This window comes from Orussus abietinus, unplaced genomic scaffold, assembly GCF_000612105.2.
Source record: "Orussus abietinus isolate OABI.00-Male unplaced genomic scaffold, Oabi_2.0 scaffold24, whole genome shotgun sequence".
NCBI lineage: Eukaryota > Metazoa > Arthropoda > Insecta > Hymenoptera > Orussidae > Orussus > Orussus abietinus.
The window spans coordinates 381,162-395,377 of record NW_019394437.1 but is presented as its reverse complement, the minus strand read 5'-3'; the positions used below and the strand labels follow the sequence as shown (position 1 = coordinate 395,377).

The following is a 14,216-nucleotide window of genomic DNA, read 5'->3' as shown; positions in this document are numbered from 1 at the left end:
TCGTTTCGTTACAAGTGTATTTATTGTTGCAGAGTAAAATTAAGTACAAGGAAAATAAAACTGTAGCCTCATTAGCTTGTACATAAAATTAAATCGTACATCGTACACTTACTCACATACTCGAACACAATACGGTCAATAATTAATGATTCTGTAACGTCGTATATTAAACTACAAAAAAGGCACAGCCTCTCACATAAATAAAAATGTAGCCTTACTAGTTTGTACATAAAATCAAATCTATATCAATCAATCAAAGATATATTTTTATGTGAACTCCTGAGGAGAGCAGATACTTCTTCCGATGGATATTCAATTAAGGAACATTCAAACTGATCCTTAAACGCATTACAGAATACAGGAATAACATCGTGAATCGAGACATCCATTCTAAGCTCTTGACTGACACTAGTAACACCCTTGCCTTCGATACCACATGGCACTATGTGATCAAACCATTTCAGATCCGTATTACAATTCAAAGCTAATCCATGAGTTGTGATGTATCGACTACCATGAATACCAATTGCACAAATTTTCTTATCATTTACCCAAACTCCGGTGTCTGGGGACGTTTCACCCCTAATTCCGAATTCTGCGCATAACCTAATTATCATTTTCTCGATTTCACTTACATACCATCTAACACTAGGTTGAAATTGTTTCAAGTTAATTATAGGGTATGCCACTAACTGCCCATGGCCATGGAACGTTACCAATCCTCCTCTATTTGTCCTGTAAAACTCAGATCCGACAGCTTTTAGTCTTTTCTCATACTCTTCGTTATAACCTCTGTTGCGAATCCCTATCGTATAAACAGGGTCATGTTCTATTAGAACTAAAGTATTGCGCATGTTCTGGTCTAAATTATTGTCATAATGTTGTTGGACTAATTGTGCCTGTAGTTGAAGTCCATCACCATATTTCATACGACCAGCCCACAGAACTCTAACTATTTTCGAGATCATAATTTGTACTTTTATGAAACAATTAGTTTAACGTTGTTCCGTTTGCCGCAATCTTCTTACAAACCTTCATCACTATTACAACCTTAATTTTTTTGTGCAAATATTCTTCCGTGGAACATTGTCGATGCGTTAAAAAATCGAGCTATTATAATTCTTGAATATTTTATTAAGCATCGTCGGTTTCCAGTAGCAGAGCTATTATTCTAAGTGACCGTTGGTGACCGTTGTTGACCGTTGGTCACCGTATAGACGGAGAAAAGAAACTTTGTACTTTCTCCGCGAGACCGCGCGGCGCTGCCGAGCCGACTTCGCGTATTTCCCGCGGAATTCGTACACGGAATAATAAATCTTTGACTTTATCTTCCAGGTTCGCGTGAATCCTCTCGCTCGGAACGATGTATTTGTCCTGGAAGAGCGGCCGCTTATTTGTATGGAAAAAGAAAAGTTTTCCCCGCGTCCGCGGGCTCGAACCGATGGCGAAGAGAAGGCCGACTTTTCATTCCTTTCCTTTTCTTTTCTTTCACAGAGCCGAGCGCCGACGCGGTTTCACTTTCTCATTCCCCGGTGCACTTACGCCTATAGAATAAAACCTAAACGGATCGACCTTGATGGAACGATTTAATTTCACTCGGGGACCGAATCGCCCTGAGTTCGGTTCTTCGAATCGACTTTTTCATCGGCGAAGTCGCGTCGTTCGAGAGTCACCCTAAGGAGGACCGAGGCGCCCTCTGGGTGGAAGCCCTGGACAAGAATCCTGACGGAACCTTCTTGGAAAATGCAGAAAAATGCAGAAAAATTCAGGTACGCTCTCCAAATCGACGCCCTCGAATCTCGAGGGCGCCGAATATATGAAATAAGGAATGGTTCTCGAAGCGACCGGAAATCCGAAAGCCGCGGAATGAATCCGAAATTTCCGGCGGTATTTATCGGGCGGAACTTTCGAAATCGTGGATACCCGCCAAACGGGCGTGTCGGAACTTTCTTTAAGAAGGAAATTTGCGAAGCGTGACTCCTTGGACATTTTCAATGGGAATCCGTCCGAGCGAAACCGATGAGCGAGAGTCGTTCTCTCCCTCGAGAGAGCGATTACCGTTGACAGGTAATCGGCTCCTCGACCGGATCTGCCATCGAGAGACTCGAAACTCGGGTCTCGTCTCCTCGGCGGGGGTCCCGGGTCGGGTTGCGAACCGTTGCTCCGACTGGCGGCGGGAGATGAGACGAGAGGAACCGAAATCGGCGGATCGCTCCCCTCCCGCGGCCGCTTTCCTCGAGTTTCTTGCTCGTCCTTCCCCGGGTCCGAGCAGCCGTCCGCGAGGACCGCGTCCTTTCCCCCGGCAGCGCGTCGGCGGCGGGTCGGCGTCGCGTCGGCAGCGCGTCGCCACACCGTCTCCGACGCTCCGGCCGAGCGAGCGAGCCTCCAAGCCCCGGGAAGCCCGGGAACCCCGCGACCGCCCGAGCGGCCACCCCTTCTCCGGAGGGATGAAGCTCCGAGGCGGCCTGTCGGTCCTCGTCCTCTTCGTCCTCGGGGAGGCGACCCTCGCCATGATGAGGAGCGCGCAAGAAGACCACGCCAGTAAGTCCAGAGAACCGATTTCCTCGCGGTCGGGCATCGAGATCGGAAATTGAAAATCCTGATCCAACAGGGTGCGGGCGACCCGAGACGTCGCAGCGGCAGCCGCGAGCCTCGGAGGGCACCGGAAGGATCTTCAACGGCAAGCCCAGCAGAAGAGGGGCCTGGCCCTGGCAAGTCTCCTTGCAGCTTCTGCACCCCAAGTTGGGCTTCATCGGCCACTGGTGCGGCGGCATCCTGATCGACCCCGGATGGGTTCTCACCGCGGCTCACTGCGTCCACAAGTAAGAGCGCCGAGAAGAAAGCCGCTGGCCGAATTTCTCGGCCTTTTCCTTTCCTTCTCCCTTTCTTCCCGGCGCGCCGACTGACCGACCTTCTCCTCTTCAGCGAGCTCTTCAATCTGCCGATCGGCGCGCTCTGGACCGCCGTCGTGGGGGAGTGGGACCTGGATTCCGGTGGACGAGGTTCGGCGCGGCTGCCCGTCGAGCGGGTCATCCTGCACGAGCGGTTCAACAATTACGTGCACGACATAGGTGAGTACCTCGCGATTCCGAGGACGAGAAGGGACCGACGAGTCGTTTGGGATCTTCCTCGCAGCCCTGTTGAAGCTGAGCAGGTCGGCGCCGCTGTCCAAGGTGGTACGGACGATCTGCCTGCCGGAACCCGACGAGAAGCTCGGCGCCCCCTGCGTGGCTTCCGGCTGGGGCAGGTACGGCCCTTCCCCGGCTCTCTCGACGTCCCTCCAGGAGGCCACGGTTCCTCTTCTGGACCCGAAGGAGTGCCAGAAGGTGTACAGCCAGTCGGTGCTCATCAGGAACGGTCACCTGTGCGCCGGCCATACGGACGGGTCTTCGGGCAGCTGCGTGGTAACATTCTCCTCGGTTCTCCTCCATTCCGCTCTTGCTCCGTTCCTCGGTCGCCCGTCTACAGGGCCACCGAGGATCGGGCCGAAGGAATCGTCGCTAAAATTTAACGCCGTACAAATTTACAATGTCGCTCTCGTTCATGGGAGGATCGATAAAACCGACCCAAACGCACTCAGGATGATTGGCGAGCGGCGCCTTCTCTAACGTTTCGTTTGCGAGATTAGTCGGGCCGGACTCCTATCGTCCACTAGGACCATCTTGAGGCAAAATCGATATCCTAGTAAACGCGTACGGTATTAACCTTCCGATTTAATCTACACGTTGAAAGAGACGCATCGACCGATCCATTTCTGCTCGCAGGGCGATTCGGGCGGGCCTTTGCAATGTCGACGTTCCAACGGCGATTGGCAGCTGGCAGGAGTCACCTCTTTCGGGTCAGGATGCGCCAGACCGGGATATCCCGACGTGTACACCAAGGTGCAGCACTATTTAAAGTGGATCAAGAACACCATCGGCGCCGACGAGAACGTCTGAGCTTCCACGGGAACTCACATCCCGGAATTGTAAATTTCTCTACACTAGTTTGTTAAATGTGATAAGCTCGCTGGCGGCGATTACTCTTAAGTAATTTAAAGCAACTATTTTTACCGTTGCCAGTGTCAAAGTTTACCGACGTTAGAACCCGTTCCCCGGATACTAGTTTCCGACGAAATCCAAGGTGGGCACGCGTTGTACATCTTTCCATTTTTCCTTTAACTCGAGCGTTACGGACTAGAGTGCGGAGCATGCTCCTTCCACGATCGGTCGTATTACGAGGGCCGGAGGGAATATTTAAGGTGTAGGATAGACCGGCATCGACAGACAAGCACGCGCACCGAAAGTATTACGGATCAGAATGGAGGCGAAAATTTGTGGCCGATGCGTAAACACCGATCCAGGATTCAATCACGTCGACGAAACGAATAGGCAACTTGGGGATGCCGAGGGGTATTATCTACCCTCGTAAAAAGGATCAGGGCCAAGGGTCGCGCGGAAATGACTCGAATGACGAAAACGAAAACCGAGGAAATCGATGCGTCCAAAAGGTAGCCAGCGGAAGGTAGAGCTGGGAAGAAAAGCGCATTTCCCCGGGGGTAGGAGAATCCATTTCCAGAGTTTCATCCCCCGTAAGTGAAACCGGTAGATCTACATTTATATGGACATCTTAAGAAGGTTCGATCGCGGGAGATTGCGTAAGTTTGCGGTGCATCGGTAATTTGCAATGCATATCGATTCGTACATTTGCGTACCTTGCGTGTGGGTATACGCGGGAAAATCTGGAGACGGTGGAGGCACTATGCGGACTCCGAGCGTGCCTTGCATACCGTAATTAATGTAATATAGTACTCAATGTGAAAGCCCATCCAAGGGGTCGCATTTACGAGAAAGGTACCAAGCTACTCGGGCTTGTTAACGGACTTTGGAGATGCGTAGGTGCACGTAGAGCAAGGACCGATCTCTAGGAGAAGCGATGGTGCAACAGGTGTACCGTGGCATGCCAGTTTATATTACAAACTAGATTCGGATAGCGGGAACGGGAGGGATGCGCGCTAGATTCGTTTACTTTCTCCCGCGTGATCATTCCAAGAGAGCGATCCGCCCCGGATCGGCCGGCAAGTACGGAGGATGGAAACCGTAAAGCACGTTTTATTGCGATAATACTCTCCCCGACTAGTTTCGCGACCGATGCAGGCTAGGATAAATACCAGGGCAGCGAGCTAGATAAAATCGTTCAAGGGGAAAAGTACTTGTCGATTTTTCTTTCGACTCCGACGTACCAATTTCCACGGCGACTCGACCGAATGATCTCGATCGATTTTCGGTTTTAGAGGAAACGCGCAACAGAGGTGGGAGTAGTTTCGAAGTTCCTAAACAGCCTCCGAACTTCTGAGTGCAGTTTATTCCCGAGTTAGTGCGCAGCGATCTCCGCGGTTACGCTCCGGGACGCCCTGGACGCGCGCCGCGACGCTCGGTCGCTTCTCCGAAAAAAAGACCGCTCCCTCTTTAAAGAAATTCCCGACGCTTTCCGTCCGCGGCACGCGACGCGGATGACGTGCCAACAGAAAATTGGATTCAATTAGTAAATTGATAAGCACGACCGAGCAGAGGCGTTGATTACTAATTAGCAATTACATTAGTCTCTCGACCGCATCGCGATTGCCGCGAAGAATATCGTCGAGGGATTCAGGTCATTAAGAGCGTCGCTTCATTAGCCCGAGTCTCCACGCGTGATCCAGGTTTTCGGCAAACCGAACGCCTTGGGAGTTTTGTTCATTCCCGCCATTAGTTGATTAAAGCGGTCGACCCCAAGGGAGAGGAGAGACCGAAAGGGAGCGTTCAACGCCTGGAGGTAAATAATCTCTTCGTTCGAGATCCAAAGATCCGTCCCCCGATCCGATCCTCCGCATGGCGAATCAATTTCGCGTGGACCTCTCAAAAGTGGAAACTTGTACGTATTCTATATTATCGTAAAGTTCCATTTTCTCTTGGAGTTCGAGGGGTGGCCGGTGGCGGCGCCACCGGCGGGAGCCGCCAGCGCCAGTAGCGGCGAGGCTCTCGGAGGAGCGGCACGTCCAGGCGCGTCCCTGAACTGTGTAGTGGGTGGCGCACTTTCGTGGCGTCGAGGAAAGCGAGCGTCGCGACCCGCGAAGTCGACCGACGTCGATTCGGGGCCTGGCCGGGACGGCGAAGTGGCGGCTGCTCGTTCCAGGGACGACGACTCGGTCGCCGGAGGGCATCCTCGAGAAGACTCGATCGCCCTAAAACCAGACAGCGTAGGCGCGAGGAGGTAACGAGCGGAAGCCGAAGAATCGGGTCGGTCGTCGGGAGCGGGAACGCGCGTCGGCGTCCATGGGCCCTGTCGACGCATCGTTTCCCCCTCCACGGCGTCCGAGAGACCGGACGGTCTCCCTCTCCCCTCTCCCCTCCCTTGCGGCGGGAGAGATCGGCCGAGACTCGATCGATCGGATCGCCGCCAGTTGGCGCCGCGACGCGTCCCAGGAGAGGTCGCCGACGGACCTCGATGCAGAAACGCGTCGACCGGGTCGACCGGCGGTGGCTGCTCCCGGGGAGGCTCCGCGACTCGAGACGAGGGCCGCTCGGCCTCGGGGTCAGGTAAACGCCGACTCGATCGAAGCCGTGGGCGTCCTAACCTCCGTTCGTCCCTTGGAGCGAGGAAAGCCGGCCTCGGACGAGTCGTCCTTTCCCAGGGTGTGCCGAAGGACGCACCTCGCGAGATTCGAGGTGTGGCCCCTCGCTCGCGCATCCCTCTCGGCTCCTGGTTGCCTCGCTGTCGGGACGCGGTTTTTCCATTCATCGGTCTCGCGGGGATCGGGAGGTCCGTTTGTGAATGGCGGTAGTACGTCGGTCACGTGACGGAGGCCCTTTCCGCTTGCGCATGGCGGTCGAGTCGAGTTTCCAAGGATCGCTAATCCCGTCTTTACGACGTTGCAGGTCCGATATGAGCGCGAACGACTCGGAGGCGATATCTCTGGCGACCCCGTCGGCCATCCACGTGGGACCCATCGTCACGCCGGGATCCAACGAGACCATCTCCATCGTGATACCCCTGTCGGCCCAGCTGACGACCGTGACCAACGAGGGGAACGAGAAGCCCTGCAAGGAGTCTCGGGCCCCGACTTCAGCGCGAACCTCCGGCTCCGCGACGCCGGCGATGACGACGGCGACGACGACCATCAATCCCACCTGGAGATGGGGCAATCCCACGAAGGGCTGCCCCTTCCCCACGTGCACCCGGTACGGCAGGGCCTTCTCCAGGGCGCACGACCTCAAGCGGCACATGGCCCGTCACGAGATGAGGAAGGAGAGGCTCTCGGAGGTGGTGAAGGTCGAGGTGCACAGCTGCACCGACTGCGGGGCCAACTTCATGAGCGAGGCTGTCCTCCGGAAGCACTCCCAGACCCACGCCCGACCGGGCAGCGCCGAGGACTCGAGCGTCGACGCCCGGCCGTATCCTTGTCGCATCTGCAAGAAGAAGTACACCCACGAGAGCAAGCTGAAGGCTCACCTGTCGATCCACGACAAGGTAGCGTTATCGGTAACATTCCCCGGGCTCGGGAACCGCGGATTCGTGCGCTTAGACCTAACGTAACCCTTTCCCCGAGCGGTTTACTCAACTTGGCGAACGCCCGTTTTGCAGCAGAGGGCGGCCCACAAGTGGTGCGCCCTGTGCGGCGTCCGCTTCGACAAGGACGAGCAGCTCCTCGATCACGTCAAGGCCCACGTGGTGAACGCCCAGCAGGCGCAGGCGGCCTCGGAGAAGTCCGGCGCGACGACGACGACGACCACGACGACGACGGCGACGACGGTGCAGGTCAAGCGCGAGGAGGAGGCCGACTTCAACCTGGAGGAGATGCTGCTGCTGAACAAGACCTCGAGGGCGCCGGGCTCGGCGAAGGCGAACTCCGCGAAGCCCGACGCCGAGAAGATCCGCTGCGACTACTGCTCCAAGACCTTCAAGACCAAGTGGACGCTCGGCTCGCACGTTGCCGCCCACGAGGGCAGGTACCAGTACGATTGCAAGCAGTGCGGCAAGAAGTTCGTGCGGAAGAGCCACTTCGAGGGCCACGTGCGCTCGCACGAGGCCGCCCGGCCCTACGTCTGCGACCAGTGCGGCAAGACCTTCAAGGAGCTCAAGCATCGGCGGGAGCACACCAAGAGGAAACACCCGGGCAACCACAACGCCATTCAGAATCTGCTGGACAGTATAAGCGCCTGTGTCAGCGAGGAGTCCTCGGTCGAGCAGGCCAAGTTCACCCTGCTGATGCCGATGGACTTCAGCGTTTAGGGCGTACCCATGCCTCGTCTTGGGGACTCGACGGAGCGAACGAGAGGGTAACGGGGGCGAGTCCGACGCGGGAAAGCACCCGGGGTACGACGCGCTCGACGTTCCCGGTTACCCTCCGACCTCGCCTCGCGATCGTGCCTCTTCTCCGAGCTTGAAACGACCCGGGGTCGTACCTCGTGCAGTGACTAGAACACGACTATGAATTTAACGGGCGAGAAATAACTCTGCTCGTTCACCGCGTGGACGAGCCGTAAAAGTCCTGCTTTGCAGTGACCGCGACAGTGGACGATATGGCTACTTTTTCTTCTTCCTTTCTCCCCCTTTACTTTTCCTCTATGTCTGGGAAATCGTGAAACGTACCCGAAGCGTTCCGCAGATTTCCAGGTGTTGACGAAAATCGAAGAGAAAGAAAAACTGGATAGACGTTACGAAGGACGCTACCTTCACTCGGCCGGCGAACGAGACTCGTAACGTTATTCCGTATCTGCGTCGGATTTCAAATCTGTATACATATAGATATACATATATATATATACAAATTATGATTTCGAAAAAGTCTGTATAAATGTATATTTTTATCAATGCAATACTCCCCGCGCCGGGGCGCGCGGGAATAAACACCTCGGAAGAAACGAAGGAAACTAGGCGAGATCGTCCTTAGGTGTTTACCCGGTCATCGAGTGGTTAGATCATTTCCCGTCCATTGCAGAGATCCGAGCTATCCGAGCTGGGGCAGGGATTCGTCGGCTCGGGATCTCGCAGGAGAAGGTGCTTTTGTTTCGCCGCCCTTGACGTGCCGGACGCGTTTTATCTTTTAGTAAGCTTTTATCCGGACTTATTTGTAGGCGATGCTCGCAAAGCGACCAGGGCGTTGCGCCGGAGGCGACGAGGTGGTCGCTTGGTGACTCCCGGATTTCCCGGTTACCTCGAGGTCAAGGAGGTCCTCGAGGGATAAATGAGTGCCAGCAAGCGACAGAGGGCATCGACATGCGCCACCTCCGGAGAAGAGGCGACTCGTTCCCACACCCTGGACACCCTGCCGCCCGAGGTCCTCGAGATGGTCCTGCACTTTCTACCTATGCACGACGTGGCCACCTCGGTTCGTCTGGTCTCCAGGTATTTCCCCTCTGGTTCCCGCTCGCCGCCCGGCCCTCTCGGAACCGCGGACGATCGTTTCCAGGCGATGCTCGGTGGTAGCCACGTCGGTCCTGAACGCGGCCTTCCTCCTGGCCGGGGTACGCCTCGACAGGACGATGAGCCACCTGGAAGCCGCGATGCCGAGAGTCGAGACGGAGTCGGACCTCCTGGCCCGCAGCAAGGCCTTCAACGCGCTGGAGCTGGTCAGGTCGCAGTACGAGATGCTCAAGGCGGTTACGTGGAGGTACACTCACCCCCCGAGGCGGGAGAAACGCCCCAGGCTCTGCTTCTACGCCGGCCTCCTCCTGGACGAGCTGGACGAGTTGATCCGACTGGCGAGGACTCGACCCGCGGCCCTCGCCGACGCCGGCGTGCCCTGCTTCGTCGCTCTCTGCAAGCGCTTCATGAACTACTTCGAGAAGGTGTCCGAGCGCGGCGTCAACAGGTACCTCGGCTTGGCGAAGTGACCGCCCTCGAATGACCGAACCCTTCGGCAGATCCGCCCTGGTGTCGGGCTGCAAGACGGTGGACGTGCTCGACTGCCTGGCGGAGGGTCGCCGGGTCGTCTCCCTGGCGGTGACCTCCGGAAGAGGGGGCAGGAGCGGCTCGGTCGTCATGAAGGTAGAGTACGTCATGAGGAGAGCCTGGTTCACCTGCCTGGAGGTGCCCTGCGCGGCGGACGAGAACTCCTGGAGGGACGAGCAGCGCTTCATGTACCTGAGGCTCCGCCGACTGGTCGGTAGCGTCAACGAACACCTCTTCGAGAAGTCCCACTATGAGAGGGAACGCCTCTTCCGGGCGACCCCCAAGCCGCCTCCGGCCTCGACTTACTCCGGGTACGGAGAGTACGGAGGACGGTTCTTTTATTACGGAAACATGAATCGATACGCTTACGAGAGCAAGTTCAAGTTCGCCGAGGCGGGAGCCAGGGAGGACCCGGAGGACGAGACCGAGGAGGGGGCGGAGCGCGCCCCGTCCTTCGACCTGGTCGTCTCGGTCGATTTGAGGTGCTCCCCGGAGCTGGCCCCCCTGGCCGTCGGGAAGGCTCTCGAATCGGCCGACCTCGATGCCGCGCCGACGAACGAGCACCTGGAACTTTATCTCAAAGTGGACGTCGCATGTCCGGCCTCGGTAGCCAACCGATTACCTGGCCATTTTACTTGGGAACTTCGTAGTCCTCGGCGTGGTCGACCCTCGCCCTGAATTTTCCCTGCGTCCACGCGGACGACTGGCTCGTTGAACATTATACATTCTTGTACGACTTATATTTATTTTATTATTACCGATGTTGAGGGTGCATGTCCAGGTTATTCGTGCGAAGGGAATAAAGTGCTTCGTTGATGTCTTCATTTTTCGAACACGTCGAAGGGAAAATGGAATCGGGCGCTAAACGTTCGTCTACAAAATAAGAGAGATTTGAGAACGGGTCGTAAAGAGAGATCGTTTATACAGTCGGCACCTTGTATGTCGTATAAATGTTTCTTAATTTTTAACAGCTATCGCTACGCGGTCGTTAGACTCTTCCCCTAATTTCTGTGGCACCCACATCGAGGAATTAAGCTTCTTGGCTCGATCTTCCAAGATTTTGTAGGCGTAGTGGTTTAATCTAATTCCATGAGGTAAAGCGACCCCTTGAAATCTGTAGAGACATTCCACATCGTCCGATTGTATCTTGTGAACCGCGGTAACGGTGGCCCTTCCGACTAAATTCGTGTTTCCCACCATAGGTCCTCTACTGATGTCTATGTGGTCCCCGATCCTATAGAGCGTTATCGTTTTGTAGTGTTCGGCGATATCCGGTATTTGTTTTACTTTGAAAGGATTATCTTGGAATATTTCTAGCGCCAGGCTTTCCGTTACTTCCAATCTCTCCACCGGTAACTCCGCTTGCACCAACTTAACGAATTCCGCAGACATGGCTCGCAACTCTGCGTCGGTCGGTTGCCATTCCGGTAAGCTTAAGTATACGTCGCAGACGAAGCTGCCCGACTTAACGTTAGGTTTTGGAAAACTATGTAAATGAACGTCTACGTCATCTTTGAACGCGTCGCTTGCCATCGATCCGAGCATTAAAGAACAGGTTCTCCAAAATGCATAATTTACGGCCACGTTTTCGGGAGATTTTAAATGTAAAAGTTGTAACTCACAGTCGGATATTAAAGGTCTGTGCATGTCCCACAAATGGCCATCGACCGACGCAAGAGCCGAGACGTTCGCGGTTCCTTCCGAAATGTGGCGGGCGCAATGATGGGGCGTGGACACGTTCTTGTTCATTACTAACGTTACTTCTTCCAGGGCCGTTGAGTACTTGACTTCGATTTTTTCAAGACGTCCGACGGCATCCTGCTGTCTCTTTTTCTCTTCGTTAAACAACTGGTTCTTCCTCTCCTTTATTTCAACTTTGGTTAGAGCGCTCATGCTTCTCGAGCACGTCGGGGGTAGAAGCTTCGTGCCGAGACATAATATGTTCCTGCACCTGACACAAACGATCACGAATCATAAAGATATTCTCTAATAACTGTTACACAACTGAAAAACATGCATACCCCATAATCATCTTGGCGAGGAGAGGTTAAAAAGCCGCTCTTGAATCGCAGGATCAATCTTGATCAACGTCACTTCTTCGACACGCGTGCACGAGACGTGTAACGCATTTTAGAATATATTCTTATCATACGGTGGATCAACTACCGAATGCTCGTTCGCTCTTCAGGTTCAAAAATTTATCCTCAATGATTCTCACGCAAAAAAGCACAAAAAAGTGCCGCAAAGTGCCTCACTCGGGCATGGCAAAAAGCAGTAAAGAGTGACCATGCCCAGAAGTTTCTGAACCATCGGAAAGTCGCTGTCGTCCATGATGAAAAGCAGATAGGTTAATTTACCGACAGATGGCAACATCCGTTGCCTGCCTTTGGTCGATAGGTAACCTAGAAAGCCGGGTCCCACAAGAGCGCGAAAATTCGAATCGGCGAAAGCGACGGATCGCACGCGCTCGATCGAGCTAATCGGGATTGCCGGAATTTTCATTTGGTTTCCGCCTTTCTAACGATCGAGATGCTTCATTTATGGCTGCGATCGTCCCCAGCCCTGAAGATACCCATTTTGCCCGGGAGCGCTACTCCTCCTCGGGGCGGAGGTCTCGTTTCCTTAAAAGCCCCGGTCGTCACGCCACGTGGGCGGCGAGTCTCGCTCTTTCCGCGACTCCGGAAGAGAGAAAAAGGAGTCGAGGTGGAGCGGCGATCGCTCTCCGATTCGACTGCCGGTCGGAGTCGCGGCATGTCTCTTGTCTCCGCGTCGTCGATTCCTCGAGGCTTCCGTTCCGTCGAAGGACGAGGAGAGTCTCCTCCGAGAGATGGTCGCCGGGAGGTACATGCTGATCCTTTGCCTATGCGGCATCTTGGCCTTCTACGCGACCCTCCGCGTACCGCGAGAAGAGAGCGTCGCCGGATTCTCGGGTGAGGGATTCCTGCCCCCGGTTACGTGGAGCCCGTTCGAGTCGCGTTACGTCAAGGACCAGGTACGCGAACGTAGAAGATAGTCGCCGCTCGGCTCGGCCTTCCATGGAAATTAAACGAACCGTGCGATGACAGGTGCGGTCGTCTCGGCTCGCGAGGTGGCTGACGTCGGTCGAGGGCAGCCCGCCGCCGCCGGTGACGAACCCGAGGAAGGAGCCCTTTCTCATCCTGGTCTGGCAGCACGGGCCCTTTCTGGAGAATCGGCATATTCGCCGGTTTTCCAACAAGACGTTAGTTTCCTCGGTTCGAACGACGCCCCGCGCTCGTGCCGACTATAATACCTTTTTTACCGACCTTGCAGGTTCTCGCCATGGGAGGGGTGCTCCGTGGACGGTTGTCGACTGAGCTACGAGCGCGGCGATCTGGATCGGGCCGACGCGGTTCTCTTTCACCTGCATCGCACCAGGGGAGTGCGGGAGCTCCCACGGAGGACGCGCAGGCACCAGAGGTGGGTCTTCCTTACGGACGAGTCGCCGCTCAACACCTTTCTTCTGAACGGAAGGCAGAGACTCTCCGACTACGACGGGCTGTTCAACTGGTCGATGACTTACCGACTGGACAGCGACGTGCCGGTGCCTTACGGGCGAACCGTGAAACGCGCCACGGAGAGCGCCCCTGTCGATCCTAACGGCACGCCGGAGCTCGCCGCGAAGGACCGTCTGGTCGCCATCTTGGCGAGCAACTGCCGCGGGGCCAACGCCAGGTGGAGCTACGTTCGCGAACTAAAATCCACCCTCGGCGACCGTCTCGACGTGTATGGCCGATGCCTCGGAGGGAATACAACCGCGTGTCCCGGGCACTTTTTCAAAGATTGCGCGGTTCTTGCCGCGTACAAGTTTTACCTCGCTTTTGAGAACTCCAACTGCAGAGAGTACGTCACGGAGAAGGCGTTTTGGAACGGTTATCACAAGTTTTCCGTCCCGGTTATCATGGGGGCTTCGAAGAAAAGCTGCGAGAGCGTGCTACCCCCTAGATCCTTTCTTCACGTGGACGATTTCGACTCCCCGGTCGACCTGGCCAACTACTTGAAATATTTGGACGGACGGAGTCGGGAGTACTACAGGTTTCACGAATGGAGAAGGTATTACAAGGTTATCAACGAGCACGGATACTTTGGCAGTGCTTCGAAGCATTACTGTCGATTATGCGAGGCCCTGCATTACAATTCACCAGACGAGAAAATATATCACGACCTGGAAGCCTTCTGGAGCAAGGAGAGGGATTGCGCTACCTAACCTAGGTGAATTTTATTATTCATTGAAATAGCTCTATAAGGGAATATTAGGATAAGTCTCGCGATATGTATACGTACAA

At 55.0% G+C, this 14,216-nt stretch overlaps 6 protein-coding genes across 9 annotated transcripts; 4 read left to right on the top strand and 2 right to left on the bottom strand.

The window, feature by feature from the left end:
- Positions 1-1,170, bottom strand: LOC105701812 (putative lipoyltransferase 2, mitochondrial). Its single transcript, XM_012428901.2, has 2 exons — positions 1,033-1,170; positions 1-976 (listed from the first exon to the last, which is right to left on the bottom strand). Exon 2 carries the CDS (start codon positions 966-968, stop codon positions 246-248), a length of 723 nt encoding a protein of 240 aa, XP_012284324.1. The 5' UTR covers positions 969-976; positions 1,033-1,170; the 3' UTR covers positions 1-245.
- A 1,277-nt stretch (positions 1,171-2,447) lies between these two features.
- LOC105701588 (chymotrypsin-like elastase family member 2A) lies at positions 2,448-3,938 on the top strand. The gene is made up of 5 exons (XM_012428449.1): positions 2,448-2,541; positions 2,612-2,822; positions 2,926-3,071; positions 3,136-3,404; positions 3,765-3,938. Exons 1-5 carry the CDS (start codon positions 2,448-2,450, stop codon positions 3,936-3,938), a joined length of 894 nt encoding a protein of 297 aa, XP_012283872.1.
- A 2,062-nt stretch (positions 3,939-6,000) lies between these two features.
- On the top strand, positions 6,001-8,886 carry LOC105701622 (zinc finger protein 502). Of its 3 annotated transcripts, none has more exons than XM_012428514.1 (3): positions 6,001-6,231; positions 6,897-7,488; positions 7,603-8,886. In XM_012428514.1, exons 2-3 carry the CDS (start codon positions 6,904-6,906, stop codon positions 8,248-8,250), a joined length of 1,233 nt encoding a protein of 410 aa, XP_012283937.1. In that variant the 5' UTR covers positions 6,001-6,231; positions 6,897-6,903; the 3' UTR covers positions 8,251-8,886. The 3 variants fall into 3 exon arrangements, with proteins under 3 accessions (XP_012283937.1, XP_012283936.1, XP_012283939.1); XM_012428513.1 differs by lacking the exon at positions 6,001-6,231 and adding an exon at positions 6,283-6,557; XM_012428516.2 differs by lacking the exon at positions 6,001-6,231 and adding an exon at positions 6,474-6,780.
- A 126-nt stretch (positions 8,887-9,012) lies between these two features.
- Positions 9,013-10,728, top strand: LOC105701623. Its single transcript, XM_012428517.1, has 3 exons — positions 9,013-9,366; positions 9,431-9,832; positions 9,885-10,728. Exons 1-3 carry the CDS (start codon positions 9,206-9,208, stop codon positions 10,588-10,590), a joined length of 1,269 nt encoding a protein of 422 aa, XP_012283940.1. The 5' UTR covers positions 9,013-9,205; the 3' UTR covers positions 10,591-10,728.
- Positions 10,644-12,190, bottom strand: LOC105701624 (39S ribosomal protein L39, mitochondrial). Of its 2 annotated transcripts, none has more exons than XM_012428518.2 (2): positions 11,934-12,190; positions 10,644-11,863 (listed from the first exon to the last, which is right to left on the bottom strand). In XM_012428518.2, the coding sequence occupies exons 1-2, from the start codon at positions 11,942-11,944 to the stop codon at positions 10,870-10,872; spliced, it is 1,005 nt and encodes a 334-aa protein (XP_012283941.1). In that variant the 5' UTR covers positions 11,945-12,190; the 3' UTR covers positions 10,644-10,869. The 2 variants fall into 2 exon arrangements, with proteins under 2 accessions (XP_012283941.1, XP_012283942.1); XM_012428519.2 differs by having other exon boundaries at positions 10,644-11,857.
- Positions 12,191-12,578: 388 nt separating this feature from the next.
- LOC105701615 (alpha-(1,3)-fucosyltransferase 7-like) lies at positions 12,579-14,181 on the top strand. The gene is made up of 3 exons (XM_012428500.1): positions 12,579-12,904; positions 12,978-13,132; positions 13,204-14,181. The coding sequence occupies exons 1-3, from the start codon at positions 12,740-12,742 to the stop codon at positions 14,135-14,137; spliced, it is 1,254 nt and encodes a 417-aa protein (XP_012283923.1). The 5' UTR covers positions 12,579-12,739; the 3' UTR covers positions 14,138-14,181.
- The last annotated feature ends 35 nt before the right edge of the window (positions 14,182-14,216 follow it).